This window comes from Myodes glareolus, chromosome 24 (assembly GCF_982192425.1).
Source record: "Myodes glareolus chromosome 24, mMyoGla1.1, whole genome shotgun sequence".
Classification (NCBI taxonomy): Eukaryota; Metazoa; Chordata; class Mammalia; order Rodentia; family Cricetidae; genus Myodes; species Myodes glareolus.
In genome coordinates this window covers 15,605,938-15,631,742 of record NC_142049.1, presented here as the reverse complement: position 1 = coordinate 15,631,742, position 25,805 = coordinate 15,605,938, and the positions used below count along the sequence as shown (strand labels likewise).

General features: G+C 43.2%; 1 protein-coding gene across 2 annotated transcripts in view; it reads left to right on the top strand.

The window, feature by feature from the left end:
- Pde8a (phosphodiesterase 8A) overlaps nucleotides 1-25,805 on the top strand; it is a 102,108-nt gene that overhangs the window by 44,147 nt on the left and 32,156 nt on the right. Inside the window, exons 1-5 of one of the 2 annotated variants that reach the window (XM_048434958.3) lie at nucleotides 8,720-8,739; nucleotides 18,367-18,423; nucleotides 20,184-20,374; nucleotides 22,365-22,421; nucleotides 23,250-23,304. In XM_048434958.3, coding sequence (XP_048290915.1) covers nucleotides 8,722-8,739; nucleotides 18,367-18,423; nucleotides 20,184-20,374; nucleotides 22,365-22,421; nucleotides 23,250-23,304 — 378 coding nt within the window. In that variant the 5' untranslated portion in view covers nucleotides 8,720-8,721. Of the gene's footprint in view, nucleotides 1-8,719; nucleotides 8,740-18,366; nucleotides 18,424-20,183; nucleotides 20,375-22,364; nucleotides 22,422-23,249; nucleotides 23,305-25,805 lie in introns of those variants that run through there. The other variant, XM_048434957.3, reaches the window with a different exon arrangement.

Sequence of the window (25,805 nt, the reverse complement as noted above, 5' to 3'; positions counted from 1 at the left end):
TCCGGATCTATTTTGTCTGTTCCTTCTTACTGCTTAGCTCTTTTTTCCCTCGGTGAGTCAAAGTACATTCTCCTCTGAAGTGGGGGAGTTCTCTGCCCTTGCACCCACTGAGGTCCAAATGCTGCCAAGCGATTGCTCTGCCTTGGAGCAGTAGGGCAAGTCAAAGTTAAAAGGTTATAAAAAAAAAAAAAACCAAAAAACAAAAACCCAATGCACATTCAAACCTCTTCTCTTCGATTCACAGTCTTTTTTTCAGATCTCCTCTGTGTACTTGCCTTACCCGTGTCCTTTCGTGGAGAAATGCAGGAATCCATGGACGTCCTCATTTCCTCTAGCCACCATTTACAGAAAGCTACTTAGCAAAAATCAACATGTAGTACGTAAAAGCAGCTCCTGAACAGGCGGCCCGCTCTAATCTCACTTTTCTGAGGACAATTTTAATCTCACGTTTTAGGTTTATTACTCATGTCTACCATGTATGTTCAATCCTCTATTCTAATAATTCCTAAGTGGGGACATTTCTTTCCTTTCTTTTCTTTTTTCTTTTTTTCTAGTTTTTTGAAACAGTTTCTCTGTAACAGCCCTGGCTGTTCTGGAACTAACTCTTGTAGTCCAGGCTGGCCCCGAACTCACAAAGATCCGCCTGTTTCTGCCTCCCAAGTGTTGGGATTAAAGGTATGCGCTACCACCACCCGGCTTAAGTGGGGACATTTCTGATGGCTATTAAATCAGCATCAGGCAATTAAAAGTATAATTTAGCTTTATGTATTGTAAAGATAACTTTAAAAAATATGTGTGCTTGCATGCGTGCCTGAATGTGAGAATGTGAATGTGGGTACACTTGTACCATGGTGTGCATTTGATAGTCAGAAGACAACTTTTGGGAGTTTGTACTTGCCTTCTACTTTGTTGAAGTGGTGTATCTCTTGTTGGTTCTCCTTCTGCACTGTGTATTTCAAACTAGCTGGTCAGGGAGCTTCTGGTTAGCTACCCTGCCACTACCTTCTATGTCTGCTGCAGGAGTGCTGGAGGGACAGATGTGCACCCTGTGTCCGCTGCAGGAGTGCTGGAGGGACAGATGTGCACCCTGTGTCCACTGCAGGAGTGCTGGAGGGACAGATGTGAACTCTGTGTCCACTGCAGGAGTGCTGGAGGGACAGATGTGCACCCTGTGTCCACTGCAGGAGTGCTGGAGGGACAGATGTGCACCCTGTGTCCACTGCAGGAGTGCTGGAGGGACAGATGTGCACCCTGTGTCCACTGCAGGAGTGCTGGAGGGACAGATGTGCACCCTGTGTCCACTGCAGGAGTGCTGGAGGGACAGGTGTGCACAGTTGCCTGGCTTTCCGCAGCGGTCCCAGGGACTGGACTCTGGCGTCAGGCCTCTGCAGCTAGTGCTATTCCCCACAGACACACCTTCCTAGCCACAGGGCCTGTCTCTTAATGATCTCTGAAGTATGTTCAGGTACACATTCATATTTTATTACTAATCCCCAAAGTATTTTTGCTTTACTTTGTTATTGATCTTAAACTTTTCCCTACAAAATTGCGACATTATCTTAACACTTTGATGTGAAACTTGCGCCTTTTATTGAACTGGAGGGCTAACATCTTTGTATCGTTTTGTTTTTTCTTTTCAGTCATGTATGTTCCAACCAGCACTGTCTTTCACTTATAAGTAATAATTTAAATGGAAAACAGCCTTCCAAAGGGAATTTAAGCACTTTCTGATCTCTGCATAAAACTCAGTAGAAAACAACAATTGATACAGGAAGCCAAAATGCCCAAATTTGAAATAAGATAAAAATCTAATCAAGCAGACCCTGAATATTTAGTTAAGTCAGGGAAATACTCAACTGAATCAAAAATGAAGATTATATAATTTCCTTGTAGGTTTTTGAGAATGAGATAGAATATCCATTCAACTAGCAATATCTCAAAATGCAATTAGAAATTGACTAGAATGATTTATAATATAAGCCTATCTAGGATTGCTTGTCTAAAACAATCACTGGGTGTGAGTGTTAGTGCAAGCACCAGCATGCCACAGTGTGTGTGTGTGCTGGCTAGATAACCTGTGGGAGGTGGCCGTGTGTCCAGCTGGGCTCTGGGGTCCACAGCCAGCAGCTTTACCGCAGAGCCACCTCCCTGGCACTGTAGGATATTTGCTTTAAAGGGCAGGCAAAATGGCTCAGCAGGTAAAGGCACTTGCTGCCAAGCCTGATGATCTGATAATTTGATCACCAGGACCCACATATGGAAGGAGAGAATTGACTCCAAGTTGTCCTCTGACCTACACACATGTGCGCGCGCACACACACACACACACATGCTCTCTCTCTCTCTCTAAATAAATAAATAAATGAATGTAATTAAAAATAAATTTACTTTAGAAACATTTTCAAAGCCTGGGGAACTTCATTTATTCAAGCATTGATTCATTCTGTCAGTAGCTGTGAGTCAGGGACACAGCACCAAGCTGTGGATGTAGCACTCTGAAGTGTTCTTTCCAAGAGAGGTCTTCCGAGAGGGCCAGGAGGGAATTTCAGGGCATGAACCAGAGTTGGCATTTATTAAGAAGAGATTTTAACGTAGATTTATTTGTGGAGGTAACAGGAAAAGGGCAAGGAGAGTGGAAGTGCCTTCAAGGTATCCAGGTGTGATTTTATTGGCTACTGATGTTATATCTCACAGGGCTGCTAAGGAATTTTCTTAGTAAATGCAATCATCAGATGTTTCCTGATGCACATGGAATAGGATTACAGCTGAGAAGTTAAAACCATAGGTTAAATGGTTGTGGGAATTTAAGTGTTTTTTTTTTTTTGTTTTTGTTTTTTTTCTGTAAGGGAAAGTTTGAAGATGTTCTTTACCATGCAGTATCAAGTATTCAACCAAGATTTAATTCATCTAAAAATAAACAGGCACATGCAGCTCGGAAAAACAAACCGAAAAAAAAATGTTTATTATCTTGTCTGTAGGATTCCCAGACAATTTCAGGTTTGCATCTAGGAAAGGCCAGGAATGCTGAGACTCTAGGATGGTTCACTGCTATTTAAACGTTCTTTTTTGAAATACCTCCGAATCGCTTCTAGAATTGTTGACTCTCAGCTGGCAAGGGACTTAAATGAGACTCCCACGAGAGTCTCCTTTTCCTTCCCATGTTCCCTTAGTTTCCCCTGGCTTTCCGCCCTGCCCCAGTTCAGGATAGTTAGTGAGCATGGTCCTGTGAGTTCTGGTTTTGTGCAAGAGAGTAAAACCCAAGAAGCTTAGTTTGGTAGGAGAAAAAGGGCAATTTGTGATCAGAATTCTACTACAGTGATGGCCGCCCTGGGTACACAGAGGAATAGCCACTCACACTGGAGGGGGCATGGATGGTGCAGGTATAAGAGATCTCTCCTACATGTGAGACCTGAAGGTTGAGGAGGAGTTAGGGGAGAAGAGAAGAAAAAAAAAGGAGTTTGCAAGGCCTTTGGTAAGACCACAGGGCCTTCAAGGAGCTGTAAGTGGCTTGTTTGGAGAAGGTGAAATTCAAGCTTCCAGGAATCCTGAACTTTATATGCCACGTCCAGTCATCTGGGCTCACTAGGGCAGTATGGCGTCCCTGCTGCATTTATGAATCATAGCATTCTGATGTGTTGTGCTTTGCATTAGTCACGTCAGGAGTTCTCTGTTGTCCTTTCGGGTGACAGTGATGAGGAAAACAGATGGGATCGACCTGTTTTAGTTTTCAGATGCAAGGGAATGCTTAAATGTCCTAGAGGAGGGCTGCAAAGATTTGCCTGTCTTGTGTCTTCCCGGTCAGTGTTTTTGTATGTCCTACAGAAATAGGTCACTCCCTGTATTTTCAGGCACTTGTGAGACTGGGGTATAAATTTCTTTTTAGAACTGTGTTGGATGCATTATTACTAATTATTGCTGCAGTAAAGAGGAAATGAAATCAGCGATGTACGGAGCTTCTATCCACGCCGAACACACTCACTATTCACTTCAACAAAAAGATCATTTCTCAATTGAAATCGGAATATTCTAATTTAAGGCCTAAATCAGTTGTGTCATAATCTTTATGGAAACAAAGCTTTCTACTGTGTAGTAGTTGCATAAGTAACTCATTTCCCCTTGTAGATACACAAGTTGTCAACGCGAATTCTTTCTCCATTTTTCTCTTAAGAACTCTCTTTAAAAAAGACTTTTCACCAGTGACATTTGCTTATATGTTTTATGAAATTTAAGATTTCCATTCAGATTTCCTGCTTACAGACATTCTTTTTTGTAACTTTCTTTATTTATTCTTTGTGTCTTTCACATCATGGCTTTTCTAGGTCCTGTTCCCTGGCATCCGCCCTCTGCCCCTGCAACCTCCCCCACCCCAAATAAAATGAAAAATATTTTAAGACAAGAGGGGGGAAGACTGTTGTAGTTGCTAAGGGGTCAGCTCTCTCGTCAGCTGGAGGTGGTAGGGGAAGGGAGGAAGGTATCTTTCCACCATCCACATTATCACACGGCAGCTGAGAGGGCTGGAACCTACTCCCTTGTTCTCACACCCTTAGGGCCAGCTCGCCTGTGCCCCCCGTGAACAGGGTCAGCTCTACTGTGTTGCCCAGGTGAGGTGTAGGACCCTCTCTCCTGAGTGCTCCAGCCAAATAGGGGCGGGGTCCACACTGTATAGCCCTATCCTCTCTCAGACATCAACACAGACCATGGCTGCGTCAGGGCCATGAACCTAGGCATGGGCCCTGGCAGCAACCCAGGCCCAGACACCACCATATCCCTGAGTGGTAATCAAGGCACCTGCTACAGCCTGCCCCTCACCACTTTGATTTCTTCAGATACGCCTCTGTCTACAGGACATGGATCATCTTTTCTCTCTCTCTCCCATAACACACCATACCTTTGTTTACCATACAGTGCCCCATCTGCCCAGTGCCTTGTGGTGCAGGGAGGGCCTATGTTTTCTCCCTGAAGCCCTGAGCGGGCCCGCCTGTGGTTCTCTTGGCCCTGCTCAATCTGTCATGGCCTACAGACATTCTTATAAATTTGGTCAGACTTGAAAGTAATATTGAGAAACCCACTGTTTTGCATCAAATGAAATATTTTGTGTAGCAAAGAAACGAGTGAAGAGATGGAAACTGAAGAATGGAGGAAATATTTACAGATCATAAATCGGATGAGGAACTAATATCCAAAATACACCAGCTGCTCAATAGCAAGAAAAGAAACAATCCTATTAGAAGACTGGCAAAGGACCTGAGCTGACATTTCTCAAAAAGAGATTCTGGCTACAGATATGCTACAGAAAAGCAAGCAAAACCCATGCTAGCTGTCAGGTACACACCTTTAGTCCCAGCACTGGGAGGCAGAGGCAGGCAGATCTATGTGAGTTTGAGGCCAACATGATCCCGTATAGTAAGTTCTAGGACCGCCAAGGCTACACAGAGGAAACCTGCTTCAAAAATAAATAAGTTAAAATAAATAAAAAGCAAACAAAAAAGCTGAACACATTGAATTGTCAGGGAAATGCAGCCATCGTGAGCTATTATTATTAGACTGGCTGTTACCCAAATGATGAGCTATAACAATTGTTAGTGAAGATGTGGAGGAAAAGTTATACACTGTTGGGGACATTGTAAATTAGCATAGCACTTCGGAAACACATAGAGGAGCTTCAGAAACCAGAACATAGAGCAGCCTCCCTTCTGGGTATATTCTCAAAGGAACTGAAATTAGTGATTCCAGCTTCACTCCCATCTTCACTGCCGAATTGTTCACTATCGTCTAAGGCGTGGAGGCACTGAAGGGCCCACTAGTGAATGAATGATTTAAAGAATGTGGTCTAGCCAGGCGGTGGTGGCACATGCCTTTAATCTCAGCACTGGGGAGGCAGAGGCAGATATGGATCTCTGTGGGCCTGGAACTTCCTCTGTAGACTAGGTGGGCTTAGAACTCACTGGGATCCACTTGCTTTTACCTTAGTGCTGTGATTAAAGTCATGGACTGCCCTCCCACCCCGGGCTTCACCTTGTTTCTTGAGGTAGGGTCTCTCACTGAACCTAGAGCTTGCGATTGAGATAGACTGTGTCCAGCGATTGAGATAGACTGTGTCCAGCAGGCCTCTGGGACCCTCCTGGATCCTTCCCAGGTTTAAGCATGTGCACCACCACGCCCGAATCTTTTGTACGTGTGTCGGGCTTTCAGACTTGGTTCCTCAGGCTTGCACAGCAATTTACTGACCTTGCCGTTTCCCAGACCAATGCTAATGTATTTTTAATTTATCAAATGGTATTATACCACTAATCTCATCCCCCCCCCTTTTTTTAACACGTCGGTTGTTTTTGAGGTCCAACATCTCATGCTACCCCCAGCTAACTGGACTTCAAAAGCCACAACTTGTTATCGCCACCCATAACCTTGGACAGACATTTTTTCCTTGTTCCCTTTTGTGAATTAGCATAAGCTTAGTACTTCCAGGTCATAGTTTGGCAATACAGGTACAAGCATTTTTGGCTTATCTTTAGTAATTGGTTCTTAAATGTTTTCTTATTGAAAATTTTAGCCAGGAGCCATTTAATATCTTTTTAAGGGAAAAACAATTCATTGTAAGTTACCTCAGAATCTTTACCTTAGTTTCTACAGCAGAATAATAGCCCTGTGTGTAAATAGTATGTTGGAATGTAGAGCGCTTAAAACATCATTTCCTATTCGCAATGTGGCTTTCAACAACTGGTTTCTCTAAATACACCGAAGGAAGTTTGTCTGCTCTCTCAGGCCTGCCCGGAGGTGGGCAGCGCCCCCTGGAGCACGGGTCTAGGTGCAGCGCCATATGACATACACACGTGTTTTGGTAACATATGCTTTTCAGACTCTTCAGCAGTTATGACTCCTACGATGATCTATTGAGTATATTTGGGCTGATATTTGAGACTTCCTGTCTGTCATTCTGTTTAAATATATATTGACTTTTAGAGAATATAAATATTCGTCTTCCCCATGTGTAAACACTAGATAATATTTGGCCAAGGGAAGCAATGGCCTTGGGAAGAGACGCCTCCCTCAGGAGAGTTGGGTTCCTTACAGAGCCCAGGCTGTGCTGTTCTTTGCAGTGGCAGAGCCCCGGGTGGCGATCGTCCGCACCGTTCCCACCCTGCCTATGACCACAAGGTCCTCTTGTTCCCACCCCTGCCTGTGACCACAAGGTCCTCCTGTCCCAGCTCTGCTGACGCTGATCCGTTTCTGTATGTGCTCCTCTCTTTGCTGTCGTTTCTGTATGTGCTCCTCTCTTTGCTCTAGTTTTTTCTTGGAAACCCAAAGTTCCAGCCTAATGTAAGAAAATGGTTTCTTCTTTGATATTTTCATAACAAATTGAAATTTAGAACTAGACAAAATAGTAGTAGAAATAGTATAAAAATATGCCTAAGTAATGGGACAGAGCATTTGGGACAGTCTGAAAACCCACTTAATATTTTTTATTACAAGTATTTAGTTGTGTGTATAGGTGGGTGGGTGGGTATACACATGCTCAGAGAACAGCATCTAGGGGTCTGTTCTCTCCTCCCATCATATAGGTACTGGGTGGACAGACCTGGCAAGTGCTTTCACCCACTGGAGCATTTCATAGGCCCTGAGCTTTTAACCAGAACCTGTAATTGATGTAAAGGGTTTCTCTTATAGTGCTTCAGCTGTCGGCTTAGGATCTAGGTCTGGTAGACCTGGTTGTGTTAATTGGGGTGGGGGCACCATGCCCTGGCTCAGACCCTGAACTGCCTGAATGCAGACAGGCAGTCAAGCAGAAGCACATTTTCATCTGCTTCCAGATGTGGACTGTTGCACCCTGCCTCGTGAGCTCAACTCAGGCTGGGGCTTCCAGATGTGGATATGTGGTACTTTACTTTGTCAGCTGGACACAGGCTGGGGCTTCCAGATGTGGATGTTTTGCATCCTGCTAGGTCAGTTTGACACAGGCCATCTGAGAAAGAGGAACCTCAACTGAGAAAATGCCTCCATAAGACATTTTCTTGGCTGCTGGTTGATGTGGCAGGCCCAGTTCTCCATGGGAGGTACTTTCTCTGGATGGGTGGTTCTGAGGTTTATAAGAAAGCAGACTTAGCAAGCCACGAGGAGCAAACCAGGACGCTGCTTTTCTTGATGGCTTTTGCTTCAGTTCCTGCCCCCAGGTCCCTGCATTGAGCCCCTGTCCTGACTTTCCTCAGTGATGGAGTGGGACCTGAGAGTTGTACAATACAAGAAACCCTTTCTTCCTCAAGTTGCTCTGGTCATGGTGTTTACCACAGCACTAGGGACCCTAAGACGCAGCATAACTGGCTACTTCATGCTCCCGCCACACTGGCCACCCAGTGCTGGACTATTACCTGGACCTGTGAGCCAGAATAAGCCTTTCCCCCTTACATCGCTTTTGTCATGGAATTTTACTACAGCAACAAAGGACAAGCCACCAAGATGAAACTTAGATACCCCCACTGCTCATGGGTTTCTTTACTCTCTAGAGCCAAAGTTGGGGCCGTTTGTATCCCCTTCCACTTGTGTGGCTGCTCATGAAAGGGCACTGGACTGTGTGCCCTGATCAGAGAGCGAGCTGTGCGTCTGCTAGCTTACGCATTGTCAGAGCCACTGAGCAGCTGAGTAAAGAAATGATTGCTTAAAAGCAATGCAGTTTACCAGGCAGGAGGGTCAGAATGGAACACCGTCTGTTCAGCCTTCGCAGGACTGATGATGAAGGCTGTTGGGGTGAGCGTAGATGGTCCTGCTGTGTGGTTGTCATTCTCAGTGTAGCCTGCTTGGGCTCTCATTGAGGCTTACGAGCTGGCCTAGAAAGACCCAGGTTTCCCTTTACAGTCAGGATGCTAGAAGTGATCAGGGAGGCAGACAGCAACTGTAGAACTTAGTGAACAAGTTGCCTGTGCAGTGTGTTTCTTAAATAATGACGGGCAGGTGTAAATATGCTTGAAACAGATTCATTCCAGAGACAGAAAACCTGCTTATTGGTTTTTTATTTGCTTGTTTGCATTGTTGCCCTTCTTTCTACTGTTCTGAGATAAGGTCCTTAAAACAGTGTGTGTCTCAGATTGGCCTTGAATTAACAGTTATTCTCCTGCCTCACCATCACACTTGCTGGGATTGCAAGCTTGCACCATCACACCCGGTGCTGACTTGTTAACTGATGGTTGGGACCAGACCATCATCTCTGCAGTGTTCTGTTTCCCTCGGCGAGAAATCTGTGAATAGCAGGGTTCGCACCTCTGTCTCCTCTCTCTGGGGTGGCCCAGATTCTCCTTGTTAATCTAACAGGTCAATAGCCAATGGCCACTTTGTCCTTCTGAGGGGGTCATGGGTAGATTCTAAGGTGCACTTCAGGATATCGCATCTCAGGTTTCCACTGTTGGATTTGAGGGTTCCCAGGTCTTAAACTGTCATGGATCTGGTCATCCCACAACAGACTGTTTCCATTTTTGCTGTGTTTGCTTGTTTTTAAAGATTTGTTTATCTCATTTGTATAGGTGTTTTGCCTGTGCATATGTATGTGCACTGTGAATAGGCCTGGTGTTTGCAAGGTTGGGGTATGGCTTTGGTGCCCCTAGAACTGGAGTTATGAGTGTTTGTGAGTCACTATTTGGGGTCTAGGATCTGAATGTGTGTCTTCTGCAAATCAGTAATTGATCCTAACTGCTGTGCCATCTCTCCAGCCCTGTTCCCATTTTTTATAGGTTAATTCTTACTAGAGAAATTAATTCTCAAAGCTAATTTTATTTCTGGAAAGCTTTCAGTTGTCCCTTATAACAAATGCATTAGCTTATATCTAAGAATGAGATTCCACTTTGTCTAGTATTTCACATTATGAACTTCATGGCTTTTATTGGAAGTTATGGCCTTAATGCTCTAAAGCAACTGTCTCTCTAGGAAAGTACTGTTTTTAAAATGGCTTATAATATGTGTGTATATAGAATTAATTATAGTGCACAGCCAAAATTCCTTAGAAATTCCTTGCTGTAGATATTTAGTTACTCATTACCAGCACTGTTAAGTCCAGAAGTAACTTATTTAATACAGACACTAGTGTTTGCTCAGCACTGTGGGGTTTGGGGAAAGAATCTAAGTGGCTTCACTCTAGCATGACGTTCTTTATGCCATCAGTTGGGATGGCATAAAAGGCTTGCAGTTTGCTGTTTAAATTAATTGAAAGGGAAAGTAACAACCAGTAAGTGGAGGAAAAACAAGGAATTAGGATAATGGTTTGGCTGTCAAGTGTGGGAGAAGGTCCTGGGAAAGCCTCTTAGGAGCATTGCCTCAGGGTCGTTCTTGTGCCATCTTGTGGGTGGATCTGGCAAGGACCAAGGAAACTCATCTGCTGAGCAGAACCTCCGATCTCCACACTTCATTGATATCAAACAGCAAGATAGGTGTCAGAACTTCTCTCTAGGAGCCAGATCATGTATGTTCATTGGCAGGTCTCTGGACATACCTCAGATCCATGTGCTCATCTCCATGGCAGCTGTTAGGACAGGCCTCTACCCCATCTCTCTGAGAATAATGCATAACCTCCTTCCTGCTCTCTTCTCTTTTCTTACCTCCTACAACTGTTCTCCTCAGACAACCACAAGGGCTTTTATTTTATTTTATTCAGACTATACCAGGGAATGGCAAAGATTATGATCAAAATATATTGTAAGAAAATTTTTTTTAATATAAACAGATCTGACTATATCACTACTTTATATAACATCCTGTTGCTTTTCATAAAATTTCTTGGCTTGCAAAGCTCTGTATGATATGGCCTTTGCTTACCTCATCACATGACCTCTTCCCTTTTTTTTCCTCCAGCACCCCACCTGGTTCCCATGAGTCCTTTCTTGCTACTCCTTGTTGGCTGGCTCTTTGCCATTCAGATCTCACTCTTGTATTTTTTTCTCCCAAGAGAGGCCTTCCTCAGCCTCTCATTCATCCTAGCAGCCAAGTTCCTCCCAACCCAGTTCCCCCTGTTGTTAAGTAGATGTATCATCTGTCATGTTCTTTGTTGACCTCCAAAGTCTAGGAAAACCACTTAGCACGACGAAGATGCTCAGTTAAGATTTGTCAAATGGGTAAGGACTGTTTGCCAGTTTTTTGACCTTATTTCATTTGGATATAGATTAGAGCAGGTGATTTAGATCTTGCCCAATAGAACATAAAAGAGCTACAGAAATTAAATACAGACAGGATTGAGTTTTGTTCCTGCAATTGCTGCTTCTAAGTTACTTGATTATTCTGTTCTGAGCTTCAGTTTCTTCATTGCTAATTTAAGTTAATAAGTTAATGAACTTAACTTACAGAGTAAGAATTTGGGGGAGATGTGCTGTACTTGCCTAACAGTTCTGTCTTCAACATTGATAACCCAAGCACTCAAGTTGCTGAAGCAGGAGAATCAGAAGCCCAGGGTTATCTTTGGCTACATACTATGTTCCAAACATAGTAAATACACATTTCCCAATGGTGACTGGGAGCTAAGAAAGAAAATAATAGTAGGAAAGGGATAGGAGGGAAAGCTGTAGGAGTATGACTTCAAATAGGCTGATTATTAATGTCTTCTCTCCTCCCCCTCCCTTCCGTCTTCAGGACCTTGCTATGTAGCCTAGCCTGGCTGCAGTCTTTGGGCAATCCTCCCGCAGCCTCCCAAGTGTTGGGGGGATTACAGATGTGTGCCACCATCCCTAGCTAATAACTTCCTTTGCTACCTCAGGCCTTCAACTCGTAACAGCTGAGTTTTCCTTCTTGTGTCACGTGTAACCAGTATTCAGTCAGTCAGATAATCAAAAAAACATCTGATATGGTTCATCAGAACCAATAATTTTTGTCATTTCTAATCATATTTTTTAAAATATTTTAAGCTGCTCCAATACAAATATACATCTTTATTTTCTGATATTCCAATGTTATAATCTTCATTCATTCATTTGGAAATGGTCTGTTATTATGTAGCCTTGGCTGTCCTGGAACACGCAGAGATCTGCCTGCTGCTTCCAAAGTGCCAGGGTTAAAGTCATGTGCTACCACATAGTCTTAAATTTTAACTATGTGTGTTTGTATCTGGGGTTAAAGGCATGTGCCCACTACATAGTCATAAAATTTAATTATGTGTATTTATATAGCATGACATCTATGTGGAGGTCAAAGGACAAATTAGTAGATTCGGTGTTCTCTTTCAGTCTCTTGGGTAGTTCTACCCCTGAGCAGGTGGTCCTGGGTGGTAGAAGAAACTAGCCACAGAGGCAAGTCGATAAACAGCATCCCCCTATAGCCTCTCTCTCTGCTTGAGTTCCTGTCTTGACGTTCCTTTGTGATGAACTGAAATTGTAAGGTGAACTAAACTCTTCCCCCACAAAGTGTTTTGGTCATAGTTTTTATCTGAGGATTAAAACAAATTAGGCTGGGTGGTGGCAGCACACCCAGCACTTGGGAGGCAGAGGCAGGTGGATCTCTGTGGGTTCGAGGCCAGCCCGGTCTACAAGAGCTAGTTCCAGGACAGGTTCCAAAGCTACAGAGAAACCCTGTCTCGAAAAACCAACCAAACAAACAAATTAGGACACAACTCTTTTTTTGTTGTGTTTTTTTTCCTGTTTTGTTCTGTTGTTGTTGATTAGTTTGGTTGGTTGATTTTTGTTTTTGTTTTATTTTGTTTTGAAATGGGGTTTCTTTGTGTAGTCCTGGCTGTCCTGGAACTTGCTTTGTAAACCAGGCTGGCCTCAAACTCACAGATAATCTGTCCCTCTCCCAAGTGCTGGAATTAAAGGCGTGTGCCACCACCGCCCTGCAGGGTGCAACTCTTGAGCATACTGTTGTTTCTATATTATCTAAAAATGATCTAAAAATGTTGGCTACATTTGAAGCCAAAAGATAAAGGAAAGTTATGTTATTAAAATTGATTTGAAAATGAATATTTTATTATAAATAATAATGTAAAAACTAAATTAAAGGGACTATGAGCTGAAGTTTGATTTTGATGGTGAAGCATGGGCAAAGGGTGGATGCAGTAACCCCAGTGGTTCCCTCCACATTCCTAGAGCAGATGGGATGTGGTTTACTCTGAGGACTTGTTGCTCACGCCCATTCCCTGAGTGATGTCATCAGATTTCCTGGTGGTGGTTATTTTTTGCAGGGATGGTAGGGTGGGGTGGGCATAGTGCTAGGTGGTTGACTGTCCAACTGAACTAATACTCTGATCACAGAGGTCCCAAAGTCCGGATATTCCCTGAGACAGGATGTACGGCTAAATGCTGTCTAGCTAAGTAAACAGAGTGTACAGTGGTCTATTACACCACTTGCTGAAACATGAACCTTTAAAAATGATATTGCTAAAACAGAGTGTCTGAAATTTGGTCTTAAATCTTTTAAAGGAAGAACATATAGATTCTTTTATTTTTCAGAATTAATCAAGAAGTTGGGTTGTTTTTAAGGGTTGTTTTTATAAATTGAAATTTTAAAGTTAAGCTGTCTTTCCTAGAAGTTATCTCACCAACTTTTTCAAATATTAAAAAACATTGTGTGTGTGTGTCTATGTGAATTTATGTGTGTTTATGCATACCATATTTATGCAGGAGCCCACAGAGGCTGGAAGACAGTGTCAGATCCTCTGCAGTTGGAATTAGAGGCAACCGTGAGCCGCTATGTGCTAGGGACCAAATGTAGGTCCTCCGCAAGAGCAGTAAACACTGTTACCAGGGAGCCATCTTCTCTCCAGCTCTCCAGCTCTCCAGCTCCTTATCCCACCAGCTTTGTTTTGTCCTGGAACTTGCTCTGTAGACCAGGTTAGCTTTGAACTCAGAGACCTGCTGCCTCTGCCTCCTGAGTGCTAGTCACTAACATTTGAGGTGGATCACGTACTCGGTACATATGTACCGATGGAGGTACAACCTCCATAGACTGTAATCTTACCCACAGTTTGAGTGAACACTGTAAATTTTATTTTATTCTGTGTGTTTCTGAGATAGGCTCCAACTATGTAGGCTAGGCTGATTTAAACTCAGAACCCTACCTCAGCCTCCTAGGTACTAGGGTTATAAGACCCAGCTATGGGTTTTATTGATGCATTTTTCTCTAGTCATTAGCACTTAAACATTTTGTTAATTATTAACTTTGGTTTTCTTCTTAGAATTTTCTTAACCAATCCATACACCATTTCTCCTTCTCCTCCCCTCCCCCCTTCCCCTTCTCTCCCCTCCCCTCTTCTCTCCTCCCCACCTCTTCTCTTTTTACTTTGGGATGCTGAGTACTGAATCCAGAGCCTCAAGTATACTAGGAAACCTAATTTCCTAACTTTTTACTTTTATTGATTTTTGAGACAACATTTAACTTTGTATCCCTGGAAGGCCTGGCACTGGTTGTGTAGGCCAGGCTGGCTTACAATTCATAGAGATCTGCCTGAATCTCCCCACTTCTGTCTGACTCTCTCCCCTCCAAGTGCTGGTATGAAGGTGTATTTTCCCACACCCAGAAACTTTTTACTTAAAAATATATTTATTCATTTATTGTGTGTGAGCACATTCATGCCACAGCACACGTGTAAAGATCAGAGAACAACTTTTGGGAGTTGGTTCTTTCCTCCCACCATGTGGTGCCCAGGGATTGAACTCAGATTGTCAGGCTTGGTATTAAGTGCCTTACTGCCTAACCCACCTTACTGGCCCCAATGGATCTAACAGCTCAATATGCTTACTTATGTAATTCTCGCTTCGCATATATACATACATGCACACACACTTATATGTGACCAAGTGTATGTAGACCTGGTTGGCCTCAATCTCACAACCTTCCTAGTTCAACCTCCCCGCACTAGGATGACAGGTGTGCACCTCTATAACAAGATAGCTTTATAAAATTTATCACTACAATTGCTGCCTCTGAATGTAATCTGCCTATAAGTTTTATTACACAATATTCTCTCTGGGTTTTAATTTCTTATTAAACATAGGATTTATAAACGTTTTCTCTACTTTTGTTGCCTTTTTACTCAGCTCACATTGTCTTTTGATGTACAACATTTTGATGAATTTTTTGCTGCTTTGCCAGTAGTGCCATATTTAAGGAATTATTGCCAAATCCAATATTGAGTGCTTTCATTCTGTTTTCTTCTATGAGTTTTATATTTTATCTCTTATACATAGGTCTTTAGTTTTGTCAGTTTTGGGCACTAGATAAGCACTCAGCGTCATTATTTATGTCCGAGTGTTCAGTTTTGCCCTCATCATTTGTTGGAAGGACCTTTTCCCCATTGAGTCATCCTGGCATCTTTGTTAAAGACGATGTGAGGACATGTGCAGGAGTCCCGTGCCTCTCAGTCATTTCAGGCTCTTTGTCTACACCAGCTCCACATTGCTTTGATTGCTGCTGTCTTGTATTAAAGTTGCCTTTTTTCCTTTTCTTTTTTGAGACAAAGTTTCTCTGTGTAGTTTTGGACCCTGTCCTGGAACTCACTCTGTAGACCAGGCTGGCCTCGAACTCACAGAGATCTGCCTGCCTCTGCCTCCCAAGTGCTGGGATTAAAGGTGTGCGCCACCACCGCCTGGTGTATTAAGTTTTGGAATTAGGAAATGTGAGTCTTGCAGTGCGTTCCTTTTCAAGGCTATTCGAGATTCCCCTGCATTTCCCTATGAGTTCTAGAATGGACTTTTCTGTTCCTGCCAAAAAAGAAAAGAGAAACATTTTATAAGGATGTTATAAGGGCTCAGTGAATGCATAGATTGCATTAGGTAGCACCGACAGCATTGTGAGTCTTCTACTCCAAAATGTGCTCCTATTCAGTTGAAAATTCTGGTGTGTATGTGGCATGTGTGCATGGTGAAGGCCTCTGTCATGCTCTCTCTTTTCTCCTCCTCTTCCTCCTCATCATTGTCATCATTATTGTGTTTTTGTTTTGTTTTGTTTTGAGACACAGTCTCACTGTGTAGCCCTGGCTGACCTGAAACTCAGTGTGTAGACCAGGCTGGCCTACACATACACATTCAAACTCCTAAGCTCATAAAGATTTGGCTGCTCGTGACTCCCGAGTGCCGGGGATTAAGGTGTGTGCCACCACACCCAGTCTTTCTACTTTTTTTAAAAAAGACACGCTCTCCCTAAATCTGGAGCTCACTGTTTCAGTTAAACTGCCTGGCCTATGAGCCCCCAGGATACACTTGTCTCTCTGTCCCCACCCAGTACCGTGTTATCAGCACGCACACTCCTGTGGCCAGCTCTCTGTTGGCGCCAGGGATCCAGACTCAGGCCCTCATTCATGCACAGGAAGCACTTGGCTGGTTGAGCCATCTCCCCAGCCGCATAATTTGTTTCTGCTGCTCTGTCAAGTGCATTCTTTTCGAATTCCTTTCCGATTACCAAGTGTGGAAATGGATTGGATTTTCATAGCTTGTGTCCTGCTGAATCCAGTTTCTTGTAGGACCCTTGGGGTTTTCTTTATTTAAAGTTGTATTATTGATGAATAAAGCTAGCTTTACTCCTCTTTTATTTTGAGTGCCTCATTTATTGCCCTTGCCTAATTGTTTTGTGTAGAACTTCCAGCTACTGTGTTGACCCAAACGTGGCAAAACAGGCTTCTCTCTGAGCTCCTACCTTTAAAGGAACCACCTCCTTCCTTTCCCTAATGGCTGTGCTGCTGTGGGTTTATTAGGTCTAGGTAGTTCTCTTCTGTGCCTAGTTAATCCCTTTTTGTCATGAACGGATGTTTATTTAGAATTCTGTCAATGCTTTTTCTGCATCAGTTGAGATTATGAGATTATCATGAGATAATATTATTATTATGAGATTATCATTATCATCATCAAAGTCTTCCCTCCACTTTGTTAGTGGGGCACTCTGTTTGGTTATTGTCATACATTGACTCATATTCATATCCCAGGAACAACTCTCACTCGGCTAATGGTATATCATCATTGGTGTGTGTGTGTTGTGTGTGTGGGGGGGGGCATTCACGTGGAAGCCAGAGGTCAACCTCATTGTCATTCTTTCAGACCTTTCCACCTTAGTTTTTTTTTTTTTTACTTTTTGTTTGCTCTGTGTGTGCGTGTGTATGTGTGTGTGTGTGTGTGTGTGTGTTTGTTTGTGTGCGCACATGTGCGCAAGTGCCGGTACCCATGGAGGTCAGAGGCGGCAGGTCCCCTGGAGCTGCCTGCCGTGGGTGCTCTTCCCTGCGGCACCATCTCTCCAGCCCCAACGGTGACTCTTTTAGTGTAGACATGTGTTTTACTGTAAACACACTGTTTTACTGCTGCCTGCCTCTTGATCAGAAGTCAACAGTCATAAGCAGCAGCTGTGACTGGAACGCCAGTTTCTGAGATTTGGAGGGAGGCGGCCTATGTAGGACAGGGCTCTCTCCTGACATTTGTGTTTAGATTGCTCTGGGAACCTGTGCACCACCTACATGGAGCTAGGTCTGGTGGGCTGGCACTACCTGGAAGCTGACGAAACAAACCATGTTTACTGTGGATCACAAGAATTATCTCAGACTCATTTTGCCAGTGCAACATGGCTCAGGTAGGAAGCTTCCTGCTGCTTCTCACACTAACCGCCTTCCCCTAGGTCTGTCATTTAGCTTGTCCTGGACCATATTCTCTTTAAAAAAAAAATCCTGAAGAGATGGCTCAGCGGTTAAGAGCACTGACTACTCTTCCAGAGGTCCTGAGTTCAATTCCCAGCAACCACGTGGTGGCTCACAACCATCTCTAATGAGATCTCCATCTCCCAGTACTGGCATTGTAGATGCACGCAGGCACGCCCAGCTTTTTATGTAGATTCTGACGATCTCAGGTCCACAGTTTTTTTGCAACAAGCACTCTGCTAACTGAACTATCTTCCCAGCCATGATGCTGTGTGTATTAGTGTCAAGTGTTTGATGTCAGCTTCTCTTACAGTCAAGCATGTATTAACCAAGGCCGTTATGTTCCTTGGTAAAAGGCAAGGTCTCTCTGACTGACATCCGTTGTTCTGAGTGCCAGACTGCATTATTCGTGTGCCGTTTGGAATGTAAGATTTTGTTATCCATCAGGAAAAGGTGGGAACAGTTTATCGGGACTGCCAATATATTTTGCCTACTCTTTAGAGAATTTTTGTGTTATAGTCTTAATTGATCTGTGTAATGAATGAGAAACTGCAGCTGAGGAAGGATGAATAATTCTCTTAAAGTTAGACAGAACCAGCAATGGACAGCCACCCTGTGATCAACATGTTTTCATCCTTCTTTCCTATCCTCATTTCTCCTGGGGTTTAAAGTGGGTGGTTGCAATTCCTCTTGCTTGTCTAATATTTATGTAATTTTTAGAGTGGGTATTTTACCATTGTCTATGACGCTACATAGAGAGATAAAAATATAAGCAAATCTCTTTCTTACAGGTATCAGTTACCGACGTGCAATTTGGCCCGATGAGATTTCATCAAGACCAACTTCAGGTACTATGATGTAATGATTGTATTTCAATTTCCTTTCATGAGGAAGGGTTTAAAACTCTACATTTAAGATGCGTGTTCTGTTTAACTGCTAGCGCTTGGTCATAGTTAAGTTTCTTGGACTTGGTAACAATGTTAAAACTTTTTTAGAAATACATGCTGAGGTTAAAATTTAGGGTTGCAGTAAAGGAAGGGGCAGGGTGTAATTGTGCATTTGCTCACATGTGTATATACATTGAGAGGAAGCAAGACAAAAGGGCTGATTAATCTAGAGAATTTTTAAGGCATTATCATTTACAATGTCTCTGTAAGTTTGAATTTTTCCAGAATGAAAAGTTAAAAACAGCCTTTTACATTACATCCAGTTTGTTTTTATTTGGGGACAAGGTCTCATGCAGCCCATCCTGGCATCAGGAGCCTAGAGAAATGGCTTAGTGGTTACCAGCTCCTGTTGCTCTTGCAGAGGACTTAGGTTCAGTTCCAAGTGCTCACATGACAGCTGTCTGTAACTCCAGCATCAAGGGGTCTGACACTCTCTTCTGGAACTCCGCGGGTGCTTTACACATGTGGTGCACATACATATATGCAGCCGAAGCGCCTGTCCCCATATAATAAAAAATAAACAGGTCTTTAAAAAGTGACAAAATGTAGCCAAGCCATTCGAAACTTCCTGCACACGAACAATGTTGGCTATTGTATTTTAATCTTGTGAACGAGGCAGACACAGGTGTGTGTTCTTGATTTTTTTGCATTTTTGGTATTTGAACAGTTGGGCAGACTTTTAAGGAGGTAAAGGATTTTAGTTTTGAAGTCAACCTCTGTCTACCAGGCTGCTCGTTGCCATACAGCCTCTGTAGTCTCTTACAGGCAGAGCAGAGGTGTTTTGAACTTGATCTGGCTGGGAGGCCTGGTTGAATTAGGGAGGAAGCAGCAGATACAGGATTATGTGGTACGGGCCGGGCACCGGGGCAACAATTATTGGTCGACCATTGACACAGATGCTACTACGTTGCCTAAGCTCTGTGCCCATGTTGCTTGCTTAGCAGGCTTTAAAATACAAAGTTGTAGTCTTCAAATCTTCTCCCTCATACTCAGAATGACTTTTTAACTTGGAGGCATTACATAAAATTTGAATCAAGTTGGGCAGTGGTGGCGTATGCCTTTAATCCCAGTATGCCTTTAATCTCGGGAGGCAGAGACAAGCAGATCTCTGAGTTCAAGGCCAGCCTGGTCTACAGAGTGAGTTTCGGAAAGGCTCCAAAGCTACAGAGAAACTCTTTCTTGAAAAAAAAATTTTTTTTTGAGTCAAAGCATGTCAAGTACATGATTTAAGGATTATGCGTCTCAAGAGTTTCACTAAATGCCAACATTTGCCATCTGAGGTATTTCCCTAAAATACCAGCATTGCCATACTTAGTTAAATTTCTGTTTGCTAACATCAGTATCTGTGTGTTTTGATTCTATTTTAAAATAAAATGTTCTGTCAGGTCTGTATTGAGTCCTTACAGTGGGTTATCAGCAAAAGAAGTAAGCATATGTCCCAAACACTTGGACATCCAGATTAGAGAGTGTGTTAGCTTGTGGACAGTGAGTGCTAACACCCCTGAGCTGCCTGTAACAGAAGAATACGTGTTTACAGATGCTGGGCTCACACCTTGTGTCTTCACCTAGACATTTGATAACTTTCTGAGGCTTATTTTAAAATGACAATTATAGCAAGATTTTTTTTTTTAAAAAAATGTATTTGTCATCTTTTGATCCAGGTACTTTTAGTGTTTACCAAAGAAGATAACCAGTGTAATGGATTCTACAGGGCATGTGAGAAGGCCGGGTTTAAGTGCACGGTCACCAAGGAGGTGCAGGCTGTCCTTCCCTGTTTCCTGGACAAGCTCCATGACATCATCATCATAGACCATAGAAACCCCCGACAGCTGGATGCAGAGGCACTGTGCAGGTAAGCCAGAGACCTGCTTCAGAGTCCATGAGCCTTTGTGGCAGCAAATGCGGTCTGTGAACACATTAAGTTAAATTCAACCTCAATTTCCTTATATGTAAAATAAACAAGCATTGTAACCTTGTTTTTTTCCTAGAACTAATCTTTATCTCATTTACTTGCTTGCTTTATTTAAAACAGTAAGAATTTGTCTGGCATGCACAAAGCCCAGGTTCAGCTGAGACCCTGTCTCTGTGAACAAGGTGGGGAGTGATTGAGGGTGACTCCCATCATCACTCTGGGCCTGCACACACCCCACAAACACAGATCCATGCTCCACTCCTCAGAAGACAGAGCTGAGAGTGTCAGGCACATTCATACAATTTCCTGACTCACCTTGGTCTGAAGATCCTTTTAACCATTGTACTCCTTTTCTCAATCTGGAACTCACTCCATGGCAGAGGGCATAGCGAAGCAGAAGAGGCCTGTGTGCAGCTCTTCACGGGACTCTGTTATGTTCTCATGCTGAGGCTTCACCAGGTCATCATCAGAATCGTTTGGAGTTGACTCATGTGACTAGAGACTGGTCTTTTCCCCACTAATTAACAAATCCTCTGATATTTAGCAGGGCATGTAGCCACCTAAAAAGTGCATTGCATATTTTAGCTTTTCTTGTGGCTATCCACTGAAAATTGTGCATTTTCTGGAAAGTATTTTCTCGATGGGAAGGAGCATGATGTTTTCCTTGTGTCTGGAATGTGTACATTATGGCTACTATTCAGATAATCTTAGACCACAAAGAAGAAATTTTGTTTAGACACTAATAGGGAAATACACAGTGAAAAATTCAGGTTCCTGCTCTGAGCTGTCCTTCTGCATATGTTTCATGTGTGAAACAGGAATATTTTATTTATATATATATACATATAAAATACATATGATATTAAATATATATGTATATGTGTGTGTGTTTGGTGGAGACAGGGTCTCTCTCCATAGCCCTGACTATACTAGAACTTGCTATGTAGACCAGGGTGGCCTTGAACTCACAGAGGTCCACCTGCCCTGCCCCTCTACCCTTCTGTGCTTCTGCCTCTGCCTTATGCTTGATTAAAGATGTGACCCACCATACCCAACACAAATACACACACACACACACACACACACACACACACACACACACACACACACACGTTCTTTGGGGTTTTCTATCATGTGTAGTCAAAGGTAGTGCAGTTCTGAGAGCCCAGTTTGCTTGGTCTTTATAGTCACATGACTTTGAAATCTGCCTTCCTAATGCTCTTATGTGTTTTGACTGTGCCAAGTCATCTCTTTCCTAGTTCCATGAATGTTAAAGCAAGGGTATTAGTTTTTAAGGCAATTGTTTCTCTGTAAGGTCTGTCCCTGACATTCTTGTTTCTAGGCAGTTTTGCTTCCAGCTTATCTCAAAATTTTTATTCTTTGTGCTGCTTAAAATGCAGCGAGGAGCCGGCTCCTGCTGGTCCTGATCCCTGCAGACTGCATGGGAAATGCAGGGAGGAGCAGCTCTTGCTGGTCCTGATCCCTGCAGTCTGCATGGGAAATGCAGGGAGAAGCAAGCTCCTGATTGCCCTGACATACCAGTGTACATGGGCGGAGCCTTGGGAGATGCAAGGACAGCTGCATTGCCTTCACAGGAAGAGACAAGTGGTTGTGGCCCCTTTCACATGAACCCAGTGTAGGGGAGATTGCCCCCACCTCAACTAATCCAGGTAAATGCATAGAGTGCAGCACCTTAGCTATTTCATTTGTGCATGTGATTGTCACAGTTATCACAGGCACTGGTTAGGAGTTTACCACCTGAGGGAACATCAAGAAGGTGAATCTGGAGTGTGAAGGAAGTTCGTCCCTCTTGTCTCCCTCTCCAACTGTAACTATACAACTAAAACTAAGGAAGTATATCTAATTTTAAGAATTTTTATATTTAAAAATTATTTTATATTTATCATTTACATTTTTTTTCTTTTTTTAGGTCTATCAGATCATCAAAACCCTCAGAAAACACAGTTATTGTTGGTGTAGTACGCAGGTAAACTTTTTTTTTAATGTTGAAATTCAGGTGTCAATGTAATATTATCAACTTTGGTAAACGAGGGCTGACCTGTGACAAGAGAACCCCTTTGAATTCTGGCCTTCTTTACTCCTTAGCATTTTACTTTTCTCCTTTGCTTGGCTTCAGGCAGAGAGCTCTGCTCTCGGGGTTAGTTTTCTGATTTTGAACTGCCCCTTACAGGCAAACTGTAAGAGAATTCCATTCTCTAAGGGTGAAGGTTTTCAGATGTGTCTTTTTAGGGCCTTGAATTTAGGTGTCTGCAAGCATTTGGGTGACGTATCAAGGCAGGGCATCTGCTTCTCAAGTTGGAGCAAGGAGAAGAGATAGACGAGGAGGAGAGCGAACACTTAAACAGTGCTGTTCATGTATCAGTACAGACAGATGCTTCTGTGCCTGTAATCTCCCACAAGTGGGAGATAAGGAATTTAATAGTTCTAATATGTATACTTTTATATAGTAAGTAGATACCTGGACACTACTCAGTTGTGAATATAACCATTGTATCTACAGCGTTAAAACACCTGGTGCAGTGCCAGGCACCTGTGGCCCAATGTATTGAGGAGGTCCAGGAAAAAGGATTTGTGGTTGAGCCTAGGAGTTTGAGGCTAGCCTGAGTAAGACAGCAAGCCCCATTCCCCCAAACAAATTAAAATATCCTTCTAGAAGACAAAAGATGAAATTGAAACTGGAAAGACTGTTATTCATATGCATACATCTAATTCATTTGAAGGTACTTGTTATGTGACCGTTGAAGACTATACAAATTAGTGAACACTGCCTAACTCTTAGCATCTTCCTTTGAAGGGGGGACAAAGAGGAGATGTCGCTAATGCCCTTCATTGCTGCTGGCTTCACAAGGGTATGTGCCTACTTCTTAGTTTTACAAGTATAATTCAGTGTGAAAAATTTTTTGCCTCAATTTCATGTCCAGCAAATTTTTAAAATTATTTTGAAGAAAAAAAATTGCTCGTGTTTTGTGTTGGTTTGTTTTGACTTTGTAATTTGCTGGTCTGTAATAATTCACATCCTTAGTCTCAAAACTATACCTGCCCAAAGTCATCCAAATAGAATAAAATGTGCTATACTAAGACACTCGTTTACAAATTGTGTTAGAGAATGTGCTTTTACAATGCTTTCGTGCGTAGCTGAAATCTCTGGAGTTAGTTCAGTGACTCTGGAAATGGGGAAGCCCACACACTGGCTCCTCTCCCTCTGCTTCCCTCTGCTTCCCCCATCTATTGTTTCTCTTAAATCAAAAGGCTTCTCGGGATATTAGTCAGCTGATTGGAGGTGAGGCCACAGGAGTCAGGGACATAACTGAGTGGAAGAATACTTGCTTAGGATGTAGAAGGCCCTGGGTTTGATCCCCAACACCGAAACACAAACAACATCAAAAGGCACTTGAGAGATGGGTGTACAGGTGCATACCTATGATCCCAGCACACTGAGGGAAAAATAATTTGGTAGATATGTAAAATCTTTATCCAGTGAAAAATCTGGCTGCATGGGAGGCTGTTTTTTGAAGTGGATAAACAGACATGGTTCTTTATCCCAAGATCTCACTTGCAGAGCAGTCAGTGATCCTGGTCTGTCTCAAGGCCTCCATCCCATCTGATGGAGTGGCAGAAGCATTGTAGTCAGAAATTTCTTCTTGCTGTCCCTGGCTAGTCAGCAGGAGGCACCTGTATGTCTGTGCAGCCATCTAGAGCTTTCCCTGGAGTCCTGGCTGCTATGGGCAAATGGTTCAGTGCTCTGCATCCCTGTCAGGAGGTGAGCGCTAGAAAGTCATCTCTGACCTTCAAGTGCAAAGGGCTTGGCCTTTAAGTGCAGACCCATCATGCGCCTGGCCTAAGTCCTTCCCTGCTGGGATTGCACTAACTTTGCTTTGCTTTTTAAACTATTTTTTAAAATTTTATTTTATTTATTTATTTATTTGTTATTTATTTGGTTTTTCGAGATAAAGTTTCTCTGTAGCTCTGAGGCCTGTCCTGGAACTAGCTCTTGTAGACCAGGATGGCCTCAGACTCATAGAGATCCACCTGCCTCTGCCTCCCGAGTGCTGGGATTAAAGGCGTGTGCCACCACCGCCCAGCTAATTTTTTTTCTTAAATCTCTGTGTTATGGGTATTTTTGCCTGTATGTGCGTCTGTGCATGTATGCATACTAGGTGCCAGCAGAGCAGAAAGTGGGCGTCAGACTCCCCAGGAACTAGACTTAGAGATGATTGTTAGACTCCATATACCTGTTGGGAATCCAAATTGGGTCCTCTGGAAGCTCCTCCAGTCCTCATAACCGTGAAGCCAGGTCTCTAACCCCACCCCCTGATCTTTCCATTTCTGGAACAGTGTGTAGACTGAACGCTTCCTCCTGCCGTCTGTCCTCAGGGAGGTCTGCAGTGGGCAGGAGCAGCATTGCTTCTCCTGTTTATAAGCGAGGAGGCAAGCTCAGGAGAAGTGTCTCGTTAGGATCACACAGCTTTGAAAGCTTGGACCTGGCGTGTCCTCATGAACCGAGATTGCTTGTCACTCACAGAAGACACTGATCATGGACATCTGCCACCACCTCCTCAAATGACCCATATCCCATACTGATCCGGCTGGGTCCCATAGTGGTCTGCCGAGGCTCTGCCCTCAGGCCTCAGTTTCCTCCTCAGTCAGAGTTACTGCACATTTATTGTGCAGGTAAGAGTGGAAACAGGAATGAGCCAGCGTTCCTAAGTGTTTGCTGTCAGAATGAAGCTACAGATGGACCTCTAGCCATGAGTCCCTGTTAGCCAGTTCTGTATCAGGAGATGTTTTCTATTGTAGACCCATAGTATCCAGGAGAGAACATTCCACATGTGAACGTGTGTGGACGTGTTTTATTGTAGACACATAGTATCAGGAGGGAACATTCCACGTGTGAACGTGTGTGGGGTTTTTCTATTGTAGACCCGTAGTATCCAGGAGAGAACATTCCACATGTGAACGTGTATGGACTTTTTCTTGTTATTGTTCCCCCATAATACAGTGTAACAACTGTTTATCCAGCATTTACCTGTGTTTCTAGAGGTCACTAAAGTATGCAGGAAGATAGCATCATTTATATGTAAGCACTATGTCATTCTATATAACGGAGCTGTACAATCTCTGCAGATACCCTGAGACTACTGTGTGTGACTTCTAAGATACCAGTGTAAAATTTATTATTCAATGGCAGCATTGGTCCATTTTCTTGTAACTATGCTATTTGCTCTGTGACATCCATGATGTAAAGGTACAGAACGCTTGGTGTCCACAGCAGTAAGAGGCGCTGGGCAAACCCATGCCTTCTCCAGGCTCCTTGCTTGCAGAGTGATCACCAGCCAGCCTCTTTTGCAGT